This window comes from Macrotis lagotis, chromosome 7 (genome assembly GCF_037893015.1).
Source record: "Macrotis lagotis isolate mMagLag1 chromosome 7, bilby.v1.9.chrom.fasta, whole genome shotgun sequence".
Lineage (NCBI taxonomy): Eukaryota > Metazoa > Chordata > Mammalia > Peramelemorphia > Peramelidae > Macrotis > Macrotis lagotis.
This window is the reverse complement of record NC_133664.1, coordinates 83313748-83334977: the sequence shown is the minus strand read 5'-3', so window position 1 is coordinate 83334977 and position 21230 is coordinate 83313748. Positions and strand designations below refer to the sequence as shown.

The window sequence follows — 21230 nt, the reverse complement described above, 5'->3', positions numbered from 1 at the left end:
ATAATATACATTATATTACACATGTAATATACACAATACATATAATCATATATGTAGGTGTATATATACCTCCCTCCCTTCCCTTGGCAACTTTCTCCAGTCTCCTCAAATCAATGATTATGTCTACATTCATTATACTCCATTCTCCCAAGTTTAAGACTCATATATCAAATAGCCTATAGGATATCTCACTTAGATGTTCCATAAATATCTCAAATTAAACATGTCCTAAGATGAGCTTGTCATCTCACTTCCTGAATTTGCTCCTTTTTTTCTGTACAGCTAGGTGCAGTTAGGTAGTACAGAGGATAGAGCTCTAAGTTGAGAATCAGGAAGACTCATCTTTCTGAGTTCAATTGAGGCCTTGGACACTTCCTAAATTCAAGACTCTGGGCAGTCACTTAACCTTCTTTAACTCAGTTTCCTCATGTGTAAAATGAGCTGGAGAAGGAAATGACAAACCATTCCAGTGTCTTTACTAAGAAAAACCCAAATGGACATCACAAAAAGTAGGACATGATTGAAATGACTCAACAACAACAAAAACAACACTTTCCTCATGGTTGAAACTTTAGTGTTATCTTTGAAACTTTTCTTGCCTTTATCTCATATTGTCACTTAACAATATTAATGACAATAGAACTACAGACCCATGAACTCCATAAGATTTTCCTCACATCCTCCCTGCACGTATTCTGGCACAGGACTTTAAAAATCATTTCAGACATGTACCTGGCCAATGATAAAAGCCTCCAAATAGGCTTCCAGTCTTCTCTGAATCAAATGAAAATATGGTTCTGTAAGCATTTTGCTCAAAAACCTTTCTTGGCCTCCCATTGCCTATGAATCACAGTTTGAACTTCTATGCATGGAAGGCCTTCCACAGTCTGGCACCAGATTTTTCTCCAAGTACTCTATATTCCAGTCAAACTGAATTACTCGTTCTATACTTTACCTCCTTCCAGAAAGCCATCAGTGGCCTCTGTGTCAGTAATGGTTTTTACCTTCATTCAGATTCACATTAGTACTTTGCTTGTACTGCTCTGATGTACTTAAGCATCATTTTACTTTGTAAAATTCTTTTATTTATTTTTAATTTATTCATTTTTTTCACAAGTCTCATTGTAAAAGTAAACATAATCCTCCCCTTCCACAAAAGTAGAGAAACCTCAAGAAAAATAAAATGAGAGACTGTGCTTCAATCTGTATGCAGATACCATCAGGTCTCTCTTTGGGAAGGATCTCATTCTTTATCATAAGTACATCAAAAAAGTTGCTTCCACATTTCCCCCCACTATTGCTAGCTGTATTTTCTTCCATCCCATTCCTCCCCAACTCCATTTATTCTATTCTCTTTCTCCTTTCACTCTGTTCCTTCTCAAAAGTATGTTGTATCTGGCCCTCTCCCACAATCTTTCCTCTCTTCTATCATCTACACCCCACCCCTCCCTTGTCCCCTTTCCTCCCATCCCTTTCCTCTCCTTGTTTCCTTTAGAGTAAGATAGATTTCTATCCTGTTTATATATGAATTATATATCCCCACTAGACTGAAAGTTCCACGAGGGTGGGCACCATATCTTTTCTGAAGTAGCCTAGCACAATGCTCTATACACACAAGGTGTTTAATAAGTGTCTGTGGATTGAACTAAACTGTATAGATAAGCCAACTGAAGAGGTTCCATAGTTTGTACAAAGTCACACTGTAAACAGGAGAGCTGAGACTAGATTCTAGTCCCTGAATCCCAGTCTTGTCTTTTATCTTTTACAATCTGCTTCTGCCTCAAATAACAAAGGCCAGAATTACAGAATGGAGAGCTGCAAAGAATTCCTAAGAGATCATCTACCCCAGCCTTCTTCTCCTGCAGGTTAAAGAATAACATGGAGGAGAAATGACTTGCCTAATCATACACACTGTGAGAAAGGAATGAGAAAACAGAACAAAGAAACTGAGAAAGGAGAACTGGCATCACCTGAAAAAAGAAGCAAAGAGATTTGAAAGGTAAGTGGTCCCTGTGCACTACTGGATAAGAAATAGGAAAACTGCCAGTTGGGTTTTCCCCTCATTGACTCTCTGAAGAAATTCTCAAATTTGGGCTTCCAGACAGAGACCCTGTGTTCTGTGCAAATTTGGCTGTGACCCTGGAAGGGCCAGTGGCTGGGTACGACAAAGCTGTTTTATGGTCCATGACAAAACTCCTACTCTATCATTTATTTTTGGCCTTCATACATAAGCTCAATTCAAGAAGTACATTTTCAAACTGGGTGAAGGGAAGGCTTTGTCCCTTCATTTTAAGGAAAGATTTGGTCTGTTTGAGTCCTTCTGACCCTAGGAATTGGTTGAGAGTAATGGAAAAAACACATCACTCCTACAGAACATACCTTGGTCCTTTATGAATGTTTCCCAGCATAACTAGTTTGCCCACATTTCTGAATATTTACCAGCTCCTTGCTATTTACCTTGTTGTTGTAAGTAAAAGCTTTTGGCTTTTGTACTTTATGTATGCATAAAGTTTAGCTTAGAGCCCCCAATACCCCAACAATGATGACTCAAAAAACCACCAAGAACCTGGGAAGTATCAAGAAGTTTCAGAATCATGTGGAGACCTGGGTCTGGAGGTCCATTGTTATAAATGTAGCATCCTAGCTTCATTTATAAGATCCCTTTCAACTCTAAATCTGATGATCTCCTATCCATGTGTCCAATTAGATTTACAAGTTCCAACCCTCCTAATAAGAAATTCCTCTGGAACTCTCCCTAGCTCCTCTCCCCACAAATAAAAGCGTGTCAAACTGAGAAGTATTTATTTTATGCTTGGTGAGAAAACACCATCCTGGGGACTATGTAGCCTTCAAAAGAAATCAAGATCCCTGTCATAGCTGGAAAGAGAAAACTTACAAATATGAAGGAATTAGAAAATAGAAGACAACAGGGCACCTTGAAGGCACAGTGGATAGAGCTCCAGCCCTAGAAACAGGAGGACCTGAGTTCAAATCCAGCCTCAGACACTTAATAATTACCTAGCTGTGTGACCTTGGGTTTGGCAAGTCAAATAACCCCGTTGCCTTGTAAAAACAAAAAACAAAAACAAAAGAAAATATAAGACAGAACAAAATATATTAAAATACATATGTAGCTATTAGAAATTTATATTTAAAAATAGCAGAAAATACTCTTTCTGACTCTAAATGCATTAGGAAAAAGAAATCATTGAGACTAGGAAGACCCTTTGGTGACACTGGGACTGGTTAAGGTTTAGAGGATATCAAACAATTGGATATGTATGCCAACTGAAGCATCTTGCACAGAATACATCTAGTTCAATCTAATTAAATTTATAAAGCTTCTACTCTGTGTAGTTTACTATACAAAGCATTGGGTAAAGAGACAAAAGAAAAACTAACCCCTGCCCTCTGCAATCTTACATTTTACTAGGGAGGGGAAAGAACATGCAAACATCTAAACAGCTAGGAATCCTCCTAGAAAGTGAAGGGGAAAGTGGAGTACATTCTAGCCCTGGAAAATAACCAATAAAAAGTCATGGAGGAAGCTCCGATCATTACTTTATTGTAAATTCTCTGCAGTTTACCATCTTTTTCTATAATTCAGATGAATTAATAGTATCTTTATAAAATATGTTGTTTATATCAAGCTGGAAGGGATGGATGTCTGATATACTAATTAGATTTTTGACAGAACAGAATTTTGGGCCAAATCAATCTGATAAAATTTAATAGGAATTACTACACTTGCGCTCAAAATATCAACATTATAAAATAGGGAGGCAAGTAGAGAATGATTAGGCTGAAAAGGATTTGGATCTGAGGTCCAAAAAACATTTCGGGGTTAATAGGAGTTGACAGTTTGACATGGCAGCCAAAAAAAATTAATGAGGTCATAGGCTTTATGAAGAGAGACATGGCATTGGAAAGAAGGATATTGAGAATATTCAGTGTACTGCCCTGGACTGACCATTGCTTGAGTCATTGTACTTTTCTCTGTTCCACAATGCTTCACCATTGTCAAGTGACTGTGGGTTTGGCAAAGTTTAGGCATTGATGCACAGAAACATAAAAATGTTTGTCCTTTGATCTTTAAGACTATGACATCATAAAATGCTATGACAAGCACATGGTTTGGATTTGAGTGAGGGGGAGCTATGGTCACCAGCCTCACTTTCTCCTCTGGAGCCATCTGGGGCCAGTGGCCAGATATGGATCAGGACGACTGAAAATGGTCCTGGATGCAAAGCAATCAGAGTTAAATGACTTGTCCAAAATCACACAGCTAGTAAGTGTCAAGTGTATGAAGTGAGAGTTGAACTCCTGTCCTCTTGACTCCAAAGTCAGTGCACCACCCTTAAGAACCCTTTAAGAACTTACATTTTATTTGTGTGAAGCTGTGTGAGATCATCAGTGCACAAGAAAATAAAAAATGTCATCATGGAATCTCATTGGACATAAAGAGGTGTTGGTGGCAGACTATTTCTTGAAGAGAACAAGAATCAGTCTCTGCTCCATAACTAGAATTATAAACCAATGATTTTTATAGATCTATTAATTCTAGTATAAGGAGGACAGGATCACACCACCAAATTATTACTGCCTTTCATGTTAAATTCTGCTGGCATGACTAATTCCTCTTTCCCTCTGCTGTTTGTTGACGAAATGACTAGTGCTACATTGGCATGCTTACAGTCCATACTACCAGTCTCTTCAAAATCTCTTCTGCCTAATCTTATCCTTTGCTTCTTTGACTATCCTCTGTAAATAGAGTTCATGACTTTGGATTGGATTCCCTGTAATGAGGAGTCCTAATAAGCTTTCTTTCTTTAGTTACCTTATCAACAGTGCATTAGAAAAAGAGGATGGGCTTGGGGAGATGTAAACAGTCTATTCAGAAGAGGAGGTGGGTGTGGGTGGGGTTCACTGCCAAAAGACTAACTTATAGACAGAAACTTCTTTTCCCTCTCTCACATAAAGCCTAGAAAAGCTTGAATGTTTTAAGGAAGGTCAACCATAGAAGTAGTCTGGTGAGCCAAGGGTACATTTGAAATGAACATATCACAAAGTATATTTCTTAAACTTCACAGTTATTTCCTAATACCCTCAAAACATTTTCATCATTTTTTCCCTCTTGTGTATGTGGGAACTAGATTTATTCTAGCAGCAGTGAGAATTCATACCCTCATAAATTCCATTACAGGAGGCAAAAATACTCTCCATGGCAACCTGCTACAAATTCAAATGCTCAGAAAGAAACTCAGACACTGTGATTCTGGGGGTAAGGTGGGGAAGAGGGAGAAGTTGGAAATAAAAACAAAATGCAAAATTTAGGTAGAAAAAGCTAATCAGATGGTGGGGTTTATTTGACAGTGTGTTTCTACAATGACACATTATCTTGTTTTGAAGGGAGTGAGCACACTAATATTGACAAATTAAGTTTCTGCAGGTTAATGAAGTGTTAATTGGACAGGTGCCCTGGGGCTCCCAAGTGAATATACCAAGAAGCCAAAAGCAAAAGTAATTAATCCTTATGGCAGAATTCAAACAGTTAAAGCACTGAAAGACAATAATGATCTTTCTTTTTTTTTAACAAGATGAAAGAAATAGCAAAGAATACATATAGCACTGGAACCCTTCCTTCCCTCAACCTCTCCAAAAGGTTCTTCTGTTCTACCTGTTCTTTTCCTTTCCCCATAGCATACAGTGCCTGGAACCCAATAGGCACTTAATAAATACTGGCTGACTTGTTTCTCATGACATGCTGACATAGATTGGATTTAACCTGCCAGAGAGACAGAATACAAGTCATTCCCCCCTTCCCCCACTCCAATCTCTCTCTCTCTCTCTCTCTCTCTCTCTCTCATTTTCTTTCTTACTCTCTCTCTCTCTCTCTCAGTCTCTGGATGGAGGAAAGTCTGCTACCTGAGCAGAATTCTAATTTTTAGCTAAGTAGGAAGTGAGGACTATCTGGAGAGAGAGAGGAAAGGAAGGATTTGTCTTCAGTTAAAACTAATTAGAATGAAATAATGGTCTTTAAGTATGTGGGAGGCAGCATGTAATGTGAAAAGAACTCTGGATTTGTTGTCTGGAAACCTGGGTTTGAATTCCAGCTCTGTCGTTACCTCTTTCTAAGGCAAACAATTTCGTTTCTATGGACCTCAATTTTCTCATCAGTAAAAGGAAGGAATTCTGCTTAGATGGCTTTTGTTGTATCATCCAACTCTTGCAAAGGGAATGCAAAAAATGGAGGAGGAAGCAGATTTTAGGATATTCCTTTCAGGGTAAGAAGAAAGGAAGGAAACAAGCATTAATTAAGTGCCTACTATGTGCCAGTTTTAGTAATAATAATTTTCCTAATTTCTCATGTGATCAGAGTAGATGTCCATCTCTCTTCCATATCAGCCTTTTAAAATCCTTTGACCTGCCTGAGGTACCATAGTTTTTCTCCCTGTAGATTCTCTTCACCTATTCCCATAAAGTCTTCAATTTTAACTGGATTTCCAGGTTCTTGAGAAAGGGAAAATGGTAGCAAGCATTTCATCTGTATACTTTGCAGCCATGTGAGATGTGCTCAAGACCCCCCTCCAGAGCCAGGGATTGATCCTAGATGGGTAGGTGGAGTTGTATAGGTGAGTGGAGAGGTGTGAGGGACTTAGAACTCAAGGACTTTCTGCCTTTATTTATAGCTCCAAAGCTTCATACATAGAAAGCACTTAACAATGCTTACTGACTGATTAACTGAGGGAGAAATAAGCTAATTGTGTGAAGAGGCTCTACACTTATTTTCTAGACCCCAGCAGAATTCTTCCATTATTATCTTTTTTAGAGAGGGCAGAGAAGAAGGTCCAAGTCGCAGACTGAAGGAACCTTTGAACTAATAGAGGATCTTGTTAATGACTCAATTAAGAATGCATAGTTTTCCATTATAAATAATGCTTTGTTGTTTGTGATTTGTTCCTACATGTACCTCTCCTATTTGGATTATTTGGTTTCTTCTGCTGTATTTATTCCTTTCAATAAGCCTCTGAAAACAACTTGAACTGTGAGCTGATGAAAGAACAGCCTTTATCATGAGTACATTAACAGCCACAGACTGATGATCCCAAGGCCATGCTTAAGAGATGAGGATGCGTGCACACAGGAGTGTAGCTAAGCCTCCCGAACAGATCTCTAAGAGAGCCATAAACTGACGAGCCGAGCGGCCAAACAGTTTTTGGCAGGCATGAAAGAAAACTATTTAAAAGTTTCCAAGTGCTCCCAAACCTTCCCACACTACCATGGATCACATGCCACTACTCTGGCATCAGCAGTCAAAGAAATACACTAGCAACATTCAATTCAACAAGTGTTTATTAAGTTCTTGCTCTCTGTAAGTCATCCAGACTCCCTGTCTTCACAGTGCTTACATTCTACAGTGTTATCAATGTAAAAGAAAAAAAAAAACAACCTGTTTTTCATAAACCAGCCCATATAGAAACATTGACTAGACTCACCTATAGCCTTAAGCTCATTTATAAATTAATTCCTTATACCCAACCTGCTAGATATTCTTTGTATATGAAATTCCTGCCTCTTGCCTTTGTATGGGAGTTCCCCCATGACTGAAATATACTTCTTCGTTACATCAACCTCTTGGAATTTCTAGCTTTCTTTAAAACATAGTTCAACTGTTATCTCCTCCATAAAGCCTATCTTGATTTCTTAAGTTATTAGTCCTCTCACTAAGAAAATTATTTTGTATTACTTTGTATAAACTTTCTATTTACTTCTATCCCACCATCCAAGTAGAAGGTAAGTTCCTTGAGGATGAGATTTGTTTAATTTTTTTTGATTGTTCTGATTTAGTGCCTTTTACATGGTAGGTGCTACTCAAAATGTTTGTAGAATGACATAGGTTTTTGTATGAATGTATAATTATGGGTAATATTAAATTGTTTAAAAGCAAACACTGAAATACTCTTATATCCATATTAATGTTAGCACTCTCAAAGTAGTCACCTTGGGAGTCTATTACTCTCTCTGGGCAGCTGGGTACCGTACACAATAGCTTGGAGCTGGAGTGAAGAACTTATGAGTTCAAATCCATGAGCAAATTGCTTAACCTTGTGCCTCGGTTTCCTCAGCTATAAAATGGGAAATAATAATTATACCTACCTTGAAGATTATTGTATTACATGAGATAAAATTTGTAAAGTGTTTTTGCAAACCTTAAAGTACTACAAAAATTCTATTTTAAAAAATTCTAAAAACTATGCTGATAGTGCTCAAAATGTTGGTGGATCTACTCTGGTTTAGGAGGTCTAGAAATGTTTTAAACAGTAGCAACATAATTGAAATAAGTAGACCCTCCCCAACATGATCACCTTGAATAAACCTCTAATGGGAAGAAAAAGTTTAGAGATTTCTTTGATGGACTCCACAACTTTATTGATATGGATCACCACACCACCTTGAACTACTCCTATTTCAGAACATCATCTTAGTACACAGTGATCTGGATGTGGAAAAGCTATAACACAGCCAGGAGCATCTTAGCTGCGGAGGCTCTGCATATCAGAGGTCTCTGTTTTCTGAGAGTCCCACGAGCTAAAAGAGGGATTCATCACCAGAAAGATGTATTTTGGGAACCTGGCCAATCTTGCAAGCCTAGTATAACATCATCAGTATGGAACCACTCACCGGCAGCAGATTAGCTTCCCTGTGAACACAGATCCTTCTAGGTCCTCATCATTAGGAGCATGGATAAAATCCTATTCTGCCTCCATCTCTATGGGGAGTGGATTTTTTCCTCTTCTCTAAGGTTCAACTCAGGTGCCCCCATTTAGATGAAGCCTTTCCTGTTCCTCAGATGCTAGTCCCTCTTGCACTATTATTTTGTATGTTACCTATATTTGTATATATTTTCTGCTCCATCCAGATAGTCCAAACAGTGTTTCACCTTTGTATCTTCAGTGCCTAACAGAGAGTATGACATTTAGAAAAATTGCTTAATAATGTTTTTGACTGAATGATTTTTGCTCCACAAATGAACTAGTTTGTGTTTTTGTGATGAGCTTAGTAAGCCATCTTCCTAGAAGAAGGAAATGTAGTCAGAGGAGTTATTTCCTATAAGCTGCCTGACTGGTATTCCTTCACAATAAACTGCTTAATCTAAGAGTATAGAAAAGATCCATTTCATTTATGCCACCATAGGGTCAGATGCTTGAAAAGGGAAGTCTTTTTCCTAGTGCTCCAAAGGTTGGCTATCTTTATCAGTACTGTCTTAATGCATTAATTTTTTTCTCACCTCAAGGGCTTATGATACACATAGGGCTACATGTGAGTCACTGAGACATATGTGCTTTAATGAGATAGTATTGACTTTTTAAAGGAGAGTTACTCAAGGCTGCAGGTGCAGAGGCTTAGGAACTGAGTGGTTTTCTTGTTGGATTTTTTAAAAAATCCTACTTGTTTCTGAACTGTGTTTCAGGGAGGGTTGAGTTCTTCTGAATCTACAGAGTCTTTGACATTATTTTTTGTTCCTGGATTTTAGTCATGTATTTTTAGTGCTTCAATATAAATAGAACTGAATCGCATAAGAAACACTTGAGATTGCTTTACATGGGAAACTGCCTTATACCCAAGTCCTTTTAGTACATCAGTAACTAAATCTCCTTGATAATAAAAATAGTAATTACAGCTCACATTTATATAGAACAACGTTTACAATTGTTTTCCTCATAACCACTCTATAAAGCAACCAGTAGAGTGCTTTCTATATAGTAGATGACTGAGTTGAATACAAATACTGTTATTCCTAGTGGTCCCATGAGGCATCTGAGACTCTTTGCCAGTGATCACACAGCTAATAAGGCCTAGAAGGAAGCCTAGAAACTAGGTCTTCTGATCCTTGGGTCAAATTGGTCCTAGCAGGTGCCTAATCCCATTACAGAGAAAGAAAGTAATGTGATAGTGAGGTCCCAGTACAGATCATATGCATCTTTCTTTTTTTAATGGAAGGGAAGTAATCCAAATAGAACTTGACTATAATTGCTGTGGCAGCAACAGACAAGCATAGGTCTGGAGATGGAAGGGTCTTCAAAGTCAGATCAGTTGCCTCATTGCACAGAAGAACAAAACTGAGATCCCAGGATAGTACTTGATTTGCCTCAGGTCACATAAGTAGTAAGCATCAGAAATGGAATTTTAACCTAGATCCTTTACTCTAGAGTCTATGCTCTTCTTTCCACTGTCCTAATAATTGGTAGCTGAGGTAAATTAAAGCAATACACTGATTGCCCAAAACTACCCCAATTAATGAAGATCCCTTAACTTTATTTGAATGAAATTTAAATTCTTTTTTTTTTTTAAATCGAGGGCTGATTAGGCATGGCATGGCTTGTTTCATGGCTTTTGTTGCTTTATGAATATTATTGTGATCACAGAAAAAAACATTTGAAAAATTCTATGGAGAATCAGAACATCTAAATGTGACTTACTTTACTAAATAATTTTCATCTAGTTTACACAATAGAAAATTTGAATGTTTAAAGCCTTAAATTTTATAACACTTTAATTTCTGTGTACCTTAGTTGAAGTGATAGAGGGCCAAAAATAATCTTTCAATGTCAGGAACTCAATACAAAGAAATCTTTCAATTTACAAGAATGAATTGTGGTTGGCCACTTACCAACAAACATCAAGTGAAAGAAGAGTTTGGGTTTTGTTTTGTTTTATCTTTTTTTTTCTTTTAATGATGTCAGGGTACCACAGTGGAGAGTCTGAAATTTGGACTCAGAAGTCCTGACTTCAAGCCCTACTTTTTTCTACTTAATGTGACCTTGAGCCAGTAACTTAACCTTTGTGGGCCTCATCTGTAAAATGAGGAGCTCAAATTAAGTGGCCTCAGAATCCACAATCCTGTGACTCTGAGAAAACACACACACACACACACACACACACACACACACACACACACACACATTAAATCTGTCATTCAAAAATTAAGGAAATCACAAATACAGGTGATTCAGTTATCTGTATGCAATTCACTTTACAGATAATCTACAGGAGATTTTTAACTCTGAGCTCATTTCTCTGAGTAACCTGAGTCACCATACTTTAGTCCAGCTAGAGTGAGTAAAAAAGAATGCAAACTCATTTTAAACTACACCAAACTAGGAAGGTTAGAATTCCTGAAGAAAAAAAATAAGAACCGCATTTCAAAGCAGAATGTAAGAGATGTTTGAATGATCTGCTGCCTGGAATACTCTGTCATCACTCCCCTTTTGTCACTGTGGATAATTTAGAATTGAGGCATTGGATTACCACAGGACAAATCCTACACCGGAATAGTAATGGACCTAGGGCAAGCCACAAATCCTTTTGGCTTCAGTTTCTTTGCCTATAAACCGAGGGAGACAGACTATGATTTCTAAATTCCCTTTCCACTATAAAATTCTCTTCTGTCTGAAATACCAAAGAGCTCTGGTGAACATCTTTTCTAGTGTCTGCACTAAATCAGCACTTAACATATTAGGAAATGTTTCTGCTAATAATAATCAGACAGTAGGAACAATATATGACCTTTTCTACCACGACTTAATAAAAAAGAAACACTACTCCAAAACCTTTAATGAAAATGATAAGAACCTTCACCTCCCACAAGGCAATTTACTGGATTCTATTCTGTAGGACTGAGGTTCCTTTCTAAGAGAAGAGAAGCGAATAGACATTTATAGAATGCTCACTATACATCTGGCACAAATATTAGCTCGACAGTGGGGCAGTTAAGTGTTACTGTTGTCCCCATATCAAATCAGATCATGGAGTGAAATGGTTCTGGTAAAGGCAAGGGAGAAGGATGTTTTTGCACAATACTCCCATAGAATAACCATAATCATGCAAGTCATATCATATGATGACATGGCCCTCTTCGGACAAACATCACAGTTGAGAAAACTAAAGCAAATCAAAGTGCCAAGGATCATATAACTAGGAAGAGTCTGATGCTGGATTTGAAGTCAGGTCTTTCTGCCTCCGGGTCAAGCACCAGTTGCCTCAGCTTGTAGCCTCCTTATTCCTTCTCTCTCTGGAGACCTTTCACTGCAATATTAATTAAAAAAAAACCCATCCTATATGAGGTTCTTCCAGTTATAAGCTGGTAATTTACCTCTTAAACCCTTCTCCTAGGGATGCTTAGTAAAAGTCACACAGCTGGGGCAGCCCAATTTCTACTTAAAGGATACTCTCTTTAGGGGAAAAAATTAGAGAGAGGACAAAATTTGTTATTCTCTCATGGGGCAAAGCAGTGGCTACTTTAAATAGCCCAGATCAAGATGTCAGTGATGATTATAAGGTGAGATTGTTCAATTCAGCCGCTTTAATCATCCCTAGTTATTATGCAGAAGCATCTGCAGTACATCTGTACAGCATGTGTCATTTTTCAAGAGGTTTATTTTCCCACTGGGCATGTTAACTCCAAAGCTTAAAATGTGGTGAAGATTTACTGTGCTTAAAAGTACTAGCATTTTGCCTCCTGACCAGGAAACCCAGCTTGCAGCAATTCTTCCATCTTATTGAGATACCTGTTCTCCATTGAATTGACCAACATTTGCTTCTTACATTTCTCTCATTTTTTTTTTATTCTTTTGTCTGTTTGGGTGCCTGAAGGTTAGGAAAGTAACAAGAACAGGACATCGTCATACCTGTCATGTCTTAGTGCCCTCATATCAACATACACAGTGGTAGGATCAGGTCCAGATGTTCCCTGTGAATAAGGACATGTTTTAGTTAATCGGTATTATGAACAGAAAAGAAATTTGCCTAATTATTGAGTGTTCATTTTTTGTGCTCCACATTTTACTTATAGGTTACTGGTGAGTCAATTAAATAAAAGCATATAATGTGACTCAATTAAGCATACTTTTTATAGAAACATGTTTACTCTAACTTACAATCTCTGATTTAAAAAAAATGTGTAAAACCATACCTACCCAGAGGCACCTGTTACCTTTGAGACTGATGATTAGAGCTTCAAAAGAGATTGATCTCAAAGAAGAATATAATAGTGGATACTTCAGAAGGCTTAAACAATTCAGACACAGTTATAGATAATGTACCATAAGAGGCATGCCAAATGTTTTACCAAAGGAAAAAAAGCTAGGACTGCTTAAGAAAACATTTAGGTGGTAGAAGCAGGTTGTCAAGAATATGAAGCATGGTTTGTTGAGAAATTCTTACTGCATGCACCAAAATAAGGTGTGTTTAGAGCTCAAGATATTAATGCAGAACACATGGCATGAACTGACATGTATTAAGGAGGAAGATGTAAAAAGCAATTATTTTGTTCCTTCCAAGTCTTCTACAACTCTGTAATCCAGTAGGTAGAGGTTGTCTGCACCAACCCTGTTCAGGTGGATTTGACATTATGGAATCTAAATAGATTTTTTTTTCTGACTAGTCCTGGTACCCAGGAATGAGTCCTCACTAGTTCTGAGCCTGAATGCTTTCTTTGTTTCTTATTATATGACAGCTCAACATTAGGTCCTTGCAATTTTTTTTTTTTGCTGTCTAACTAGAAAGAGAACTTGGCTAGATCCTATGGCTTCTGACACTTTGTCCTGGTGCCATGAATCTCTGCAATAGGTACACTAAGTAGAAATGCAAAGCATGAGATGGTGAGTCTATTCAGTCTCAGTTTGATGAGCTTGAGTTCGACATAGGCACTAAGGAAGATGATATATGTTATTTTGTGGTAGACAAATATGGAATCCATGGAAGAAATGTGGTAATGGTGAGGTGATATGAAACTTCCTTATGATTATGGTTAAAAAAAACGAGTTGCTTAAATTGAAAAAAAGAACACTTGGGGTAGGGAAAATATTTTTCTTCAAGAACTGAAAGGCTATCATGTGGGAGAGGGGTTAGACTTTTTCTGCTTGACCTTAAAGACCAGATAAAGGCCAACATATCAGCTTAATATTAGATGAAATGGAATACCTAAGAGAGTAACAAGTTTCCCATCAGTGGAGATCTTCTAATATGACCACTTTTCTGATAAACGATGGTCTGATTCATTACCATTTTTTGACTATGGAAATATCAGCTGACATTTTAGTTGTAGAACTACACTCATTCTCCAGGGGAAAATCAAATTCCATATCAAAAGTAGACAAGTAAACTAAATTACTCTATTTACTTAACAATGCTTCTCATCAAGAACCCAACACCAAGATGGAAAGATCTAAGGAGCAGCACATGCAGGTTAGCTTCTAGTGTGAAGATTACACTAATATATAATACAAGGAGCAGTCCAATTGGGCAGATGTCTTGGCATATCTATTTAGATATACTCAGCTGTGTAACAGACTAGTGCTGAGTGGAGAACTAGTTAGAGGTTTCAAATAATGCAACATGCTTTATTGATTGTAGAATGGAAATGGGGGGAAGAAAAGGTATTTCTGTTGACAGATTTTCTAGGACTCAGCCAATTTTGAAAACAAACACGAAAGGGGTCTAACAGCAAAAGTGATGGAAGATGAGATTAACACACACCATTGGTTATGTTCAATGGAAGTGGAGCATTTATCACAAAGGTGAAATGTTTGATGAGGTTTGAGCAGATTAAACAGCCCTGGGTCATCTGCACTGTTGCACCAAGGGGTCTTTAAACCCCTCAATCTCCAGACTCAACTTCTAGTCTGTCCCACTGTTGGGAGCTGATAAGGTAGGTATTACTATTGAGGGAACAGGAAAATCCCCTACCTGGTCAGCCAGCTTCCCCAGCCTGTGAGGCTATAGCGGCAGGATAGCAAGGACATGAGGAGAGAGGGAAAGAAGAGAACACAAGACCAAAAACAGAAACCAAACAGACCACAAACCAAAAAGAAAACAAAAAACATAAAAAATCCCCCATATAGCCAAACAAGTAAAATGGGAAGTAAAAGTGGGAAGGGAAGGAGGAAGATGCAAAAAGCAGGGAACAGAATAAAAAAAGAACAAAAACAATGTCAAATACAGAAATTTTAAAAATTAACCACGTACCACTAAAGGTTAAAAAAAATTAAAATGAGATGTCAATATCTTAGTAGTAGAGCAACAGAAGGGATGGTAATAAACAAATACCATGGACAAACAGCTAAGTGATTTTTAAAGACATAAACACAATGTTAGTGGATGATTTCATTTTAGGAAGCTTTTTGGGGGATTTTCTTCCCCCACAAGAAATGGGGTTTGAATTGTATTGGTCCAGGTATTTAATCTCTTAAATAACTGAAATGACAATTCAAACTTGTTACGCTAAAAGATGCTAGCAATGGTCTTTTGTCTCTATAGCAATAAACCTAGGCATACTACCGTAACTTAGCAGTATTGAAGCAAGATCTCAAATCAACACAGAGAAAAATGTAAGGAGCGATACAGATTCTACTCTTGCTGGATTTGTTTGTGAAATCAAAGCTTTATGCCACTTCTTTTTTGCATTGTATACCTCCTTGGCACATGACTCTTAACAGAGTCATTTATACACAATTTCTCTTCATGCCCAACCTCTGACCTAGCACCAGAAGACATGTTTCTCCCTTCCCTCTAATATTTTCTCATTGCCTCTGTACTCAACATCTCCTTCCTCCATGTCCTTACATTTACTAGTAAGTTCATATTTGCATCTATCAAATCATTATCATGATAGAATGACCTAAACAAAGCAGGTAGCACCTATGCACAAGATGCCAGAGCAACCTACTACTCTAGTCATATTTTCACTCCTTCCAGAAATAGATTAAAACATGTATGAGAATCCGTATTGCTCTTTGGGATAGCTTAACTCTAGCTCCACTGATATAAATTCTCTATAATTAAAACTACCAAAAATACCCATAAGCTATCTCAAACTTGAATTCTGGTACCTAATTTAATAGTAAACTAAACTGGAGGGAAGGCTTCTGCTTATCTCCTTCACTGACTTTCCAAATACTAACAGAAGCATTGTCTAGGTAAAAGTACCCTGGGACTGAGTTTCAGAAGAATTAGGTTCTATTTTCTAGATATAATACATAATGGATAGGAGAAAAGCTTTGGCTCTGGAGACAGAGGACATGAATTCAAATCCCAGCTTTGATATTGACTGCTAATGTGACCTTGGATAAGTCACTTAACTTCCATGGACCTCTGTTTTCTTATCTTTATAATGAGGAAATCAGACTAATGAGCTCTAAGGATCCTTTCAAATCTTTATCTAAAATCCCCTATAAGTCATAACAACTCCTTTGATTCTTAATTTCTTTTTCCTTCATAATAATAAATCACTTTTATATAGTGTTTAAGGTTTATAAATTGCTTTTCTCAACACTTTTGTGAAGTGAGTAATGTAAGTACTGTTACTATTCCTCCTCAGGGAGGTTTAGTAATTTGACCATAGCTGCACATCTGTTAAATGTTGTAGTTGGGAAATGAAGCTGTAATTTCATAATCATTAATGGATTTTATGCTGGGACATACTGCCTTCTCTAAGTTTATAAAGGACCAGAACAATTTTGTGAGGTAGGTAGTGGAAATATTTTTTATACCCATTGTACAGATCACTGAGGTCCCAAGAGGCAGAGGTAGAAAGTGTGTGGCAGGGCAGGGAAGAGAAATTAGGTCTTTTGGTTGCCAGTGTATGATTCTTTTCTCCCTTTCAGCCTCCTCCCTGCCACTATACCCCACCTCCCACCCCCATCCCCACTGCCTCCCCATAAATTGAGGCAAAATTGAGGAGAGAAAGAACAAAGAAGGCATGTGTGATGTGCTTTTGTATTCCTAGAGGGGAAACACACTGCATACATTCCAGATGAATATAATTATTTAAATAACATCCTTCTAAGAGTCCACATTGTCTGAAGTCAAGCTGGAATTGGAACTAGGTCAATATTTTCCACAAATTCCCCAGCTGCAAGGGCAGTCAGAATGCCCAGGGTGGTTTGCTCTGGAAAATATTTGTGAGTGGAAACCAACTTTCTACCTGAATTGAGTAAAGTATAAGGACCCTTCTTTCAAAATATTTTAATAAAAATTCATGTGGTAAATGTAGCATGGGTGTGAGAAACTCTCTTATATTGGCAGTAATCCTAAAAAGATCTTTTTTTTTCCAAAGGAAAAACTTATACACATTTGGAAAAACCACAAACTAAGAAAATAAAAAATCAATATTTCCAACTTTTAGAAAATTTGATTGCTGCTCAATCTGAACTTACCAAACATAAATTAAGATGTTGTTACCAGAATGTGTGTTTACTTCATCAAAGGTAGACTTCCAGGGATTTTTAAATAATGATGTCCCCTTCTATAGTATGTCCTTTAGCTTATTAAGTACTTGCCAGAGAGGCCATCAGTGGCAGGAAGATTTAAAGGCATAGTGCTAGCATCACTTCAAATTGAACATTATTCAGAAGTGAAGCTATATCATATAAAGAATGAGTAACAGAACTGGGGAATTAAAACCAACACCATGCAAAGTAGGCTAATAAGTAGGAAAGGCACAACATTTATATGAGATTAAAAACCAATCACTGTAGAGTTGGGGGTTGGATTGAGGGCTAACCAAAGAAGAAAATTTCAGGGAAATTCACCTCAACTACTTTTAAAACTATTTTACCAACAATCCTAGGATTAAGAATTAGAAGAGATCTTACAGTGAGAAAATGGCAGGCAGAGAGAGCTAATGTGACTTATTTAGGATCAAGCAGATAATAGCAGAGTTAAAATTGAAATTCACACCTCTCCCCATCAATTTAGTGCCTTTTCCCTTTGTAGGAGGGGAGAGAAGGAGAGAGAGAGAGAGAGAGAGAGAGAGAGAGAGAGAGAGAGAGAGAGAGAGAAAGAAACACTGATTCATTGATTTCTGGTAGACCACAAACACTCGAGGATAGAATCAAGAGAAATGGAGAGAAGCCCACAGGGGGGGAAACCCCAAAACAAGAACTTCCTGAGAATTAGAATCATCCAAAAGAGAATTGGGCTGTTGCAGGCTACAGTGGTTCTCCCTAAATGGCTAGGTGTCTATGTGTGAGTCTGATTTTTAGATGATTAGTTATCTACTCAGAGGAAAGTAAACTTTATTCCACAGACTGGAAGTGAATAAAATTTAAGGGCCTTTAAAAATATTCTAGCAAATAATCATGTGGTCAAAGTTGTAGCAGAGTTAGAAATTCTCTTACATTGGCTGTGATCTCATGGAGATCTACATCTCTTTGCTACATTAATGCAGATTCAGAATCAATAAGGTGCCTCTCAGGAGAAAGATGGCATAGTCTCTTCCACATTTAACTGGCATCAAGTGGAAAGATAACCATAGTCAACAAGCATTTATTAAATACTTATTATGTTTGAGGAACTGTGCTAGGGCTACAAAGAAAGGAAAAAACCCTCAGTTTTTTCCCTCTAGGAGCTCATATTCATACTGGGGGTAGAAAACACAAATAACTGTAAAAAGCAAAACACACACACACACACACACACACACACATCTATTTGCTGCTTCTCATGTATGATGCTCCATCTGCCAGGTCTTTATCCTGGCTGTTTCCTTATGTCTGGAATGCTCTCACTATTCACTTATTCCTTCTGGTCTGTGTATGAATTGAGTGTGAAAGAGGAGTTAAGACTGACAGCAAGGTTGAGAACATGGGTGACTGCTAGGACAATGGTGCCCTTGCCAATAATAGAATAGTCTGGAAAAAGAGAGAGCTTGGGGAGAAAGATAATGAAATTCTGTTGAGCTTGAGATATCTACCACACATTTATTTTGAGATGTCCAAGAGGCAGCTGATGATGGGACTGAAACCCAGGAGAGAGGGGTTAGGACTATATAAATAGATCTGAGAATCACATAGATGATCTGTTTATAGATACGATAATTGAACTCTTGGAACCTGATGAGACTGCCAATTGAGAGAGGACAGATGGAAAAGAGAAGAACATCCAGAGCAGCTTTGGGGGTATACCCCGATAGTAGCAGTAGCTATGACCTGGATGAAGATCTAGGAGACTCAGGAGCCATTAGACAGATGGAGAAGAATCAGGAGAGAACAGTATCACAAAATCAAGAACTGAGAGAATCTAGAAGATGGTGTTCAGGAGTGTCAAGACTGAAGAGCACATGTGTGATGTGCTTTTGTATTCCTAGAGGGAAACACACTGCATACATTCCAGATGAATATAATTATTTAAATAACATCCTTCTAAGAGTCTGCATTGTCTGAAGTCAAGCTGGAATCGGAACTAGGTCAAGAAGGATACGAAATGAGAAAAGGTCATTTAAGGAACACAGATGGAAGAAAAGGATGAGAACAGTGCTCCAGCCAATGAGATAGGAGCAGAATTTCCATAAGATGCTCTAGTTCTTCTCATTTAGTACCCTGGAAATCTGTATTATAATGAAAAGAGAAAAGAATTTGGTCAAATCTTGCCATTGCCATATACTGACTGTGTTACTTTGGGTTAATCCCTTGGGTTAATCTTTCTCTCATAGACTCATTGTTGTAAATAGAAATAATAATAATTTGCTTATAAAATCATGGGGTCCAGTGATCTTTGTAAAGCTGCATTTTGAAATAAACTTCTGTATTATTATCTTTATCCTTATATTATTGTAATAATTTCTAATCAGGTAGAGATTGGGCAAGATAAGCTCTAAAATCCTTTCCATCCTTATATTCAGCATAAACTATTAGGGCAATAATTCTCCAAACTCCATTTGCTTTCATTTTATGACTATTCCGTCCATCTCATATGCAAGTATAAACTGTCCTTCCATAAAAAGTAAATCATAGGAAACTTATCAACTAGAATGTGTGTGCAGTTTTTGTTGATTTAACAGAGGGTTTAATGGAAATCCTGTATTTAAGTTTCATGGAATTGAGAGCTAGGGGGGGCCTTAGAAATGACCAGACCTAATCCTTTAGGTCATTTTAACTCATGAATAAATATGCCCCAGGAAGGTAAAATGATTTGTCGAAAGTCAGTCATGTAGGGAGCATTTGGCAAATGGCAAAACAGAACCTTGGATTTCAAACCAGTGCTTTTTTTTGTCTTTTGCAGTTTTTTAAATAATGATCATTATTGCCAATTTAAAAATATACATGTATTTAATAAACTTTCTTTACATGGTCACTGAACAAAACTGAATGCCTGTATCTTGCTTTGAGGATATTACTGTAGGGCTCTAATTCTATAAATTCAAATTGTCTAAAAATATAGATGCAGATGAAAAGGGGCATGAAGCTAGGTCTGAATCCAGGATACCAACAACTTGGAATATGCTAAATCCTTCATATCAGTTTCTTTTGTAGATATTTGACTCTCCTAAAAGATGAGTACAGGAAAAAATAATTAATTAAGGGTTCTGGTGACTCATTTTCTGGTTAAATTCATTCTATTTTGAGATTATCATGGTACCTATTGTGGTTTTGCTTCTACACTTGCGATTTATGGTTGAAGACTGAGGAGAGAGAGGATTTAATGGATGGAAAGCTCAGTGAGTCAGCAATGTGACATGGTGGTCAAAAAAGCTAATGGGATCTTAGATTAAGCTAATAGAAGTCTTACATGAAGGAAGAAGGGTATAATAGAAGAGTTAGCAAAACCTGTCCTGGTTAGTCAACACCCAGAGTCCTAGGTTCAGTTTGATTTTCTACATTTTAAGAAGGATGACAATAAGCTGTAATGTATACAGAGAATGCTAACCAGAATGGTAAGGGGCCTAGAAAGCATGCCATTAATCTGAAAGCAATATAATAGGTTTCTAGTCTTAAGAAGAAAAGAGTTTAGGAAAACATAGCAGTGATCTTTCAGAATTTGAAAGGCTGGTATGTGGAGGTACATCAAGGCAGTTTTTTTTTAAAAATTTGTCTTAGAGAGTAGAACTACATTTGATGGGAGTTGTAGGATGGTCAATCTGGGCTCGGTACGATATGCACACACATCCATGTTACACATACATGTATCTATATTGTACTATGTACATATATATACATTATATATACATATATACATGCATATATTTTCATATTTAGAGTTGGGTTCCCTGGGTTACTACATTATTAGATAAATTTTATTGCTCTTCAGGTAAAAGTTGGACTAGAAGCCCCTAAATCACTTCCAGTTATAACAGAATTTAGAATTCTCATGTCTATTAATTTCACTGAGTATTAAAATGATTGCTAGTTGTAAATATGGATTCCTTTTCAAGAAAGACCTTCATCTGTAAT

General features: G+C 37.3%; 1 protein-coding gene across 5 annotated transcripts in view; it reads right to left on the bottom strand.

Annotated features, from left to right (window-relative positions):
* The window catches only part of DIP2C (disco interacting protein 2 homolog C), a 579123-nt gene that overhangs the window by 35414 nt on the left and 522479 nt on the right, over nucleotides 1-21230 (bottom strand). For 2 of the 5 annotated variants that reach the window (XM_074193228.1, XM_074193230.1), the window contains 2 exons: nucleotides 14749-14778; nucleotides 12690-12751 (listed from right to left, as the gene is read on the bottom strand). In XM_074193228.1, the coding sequence (XP_074049329.1) occupies nucleotides 12690-12751; nucleotides 14749-14778 (92 nt within the window). Of the gene's footprint in view, nucleotides 1-1467; nucleotides 12752-14748; nucleotides 14779-21230 lie in introns of those variants that run through there. The other 3 variants (XM_074193229.1, XM_074193231.1, XM_074193232.1) reach the window with 2 other exon arrangements.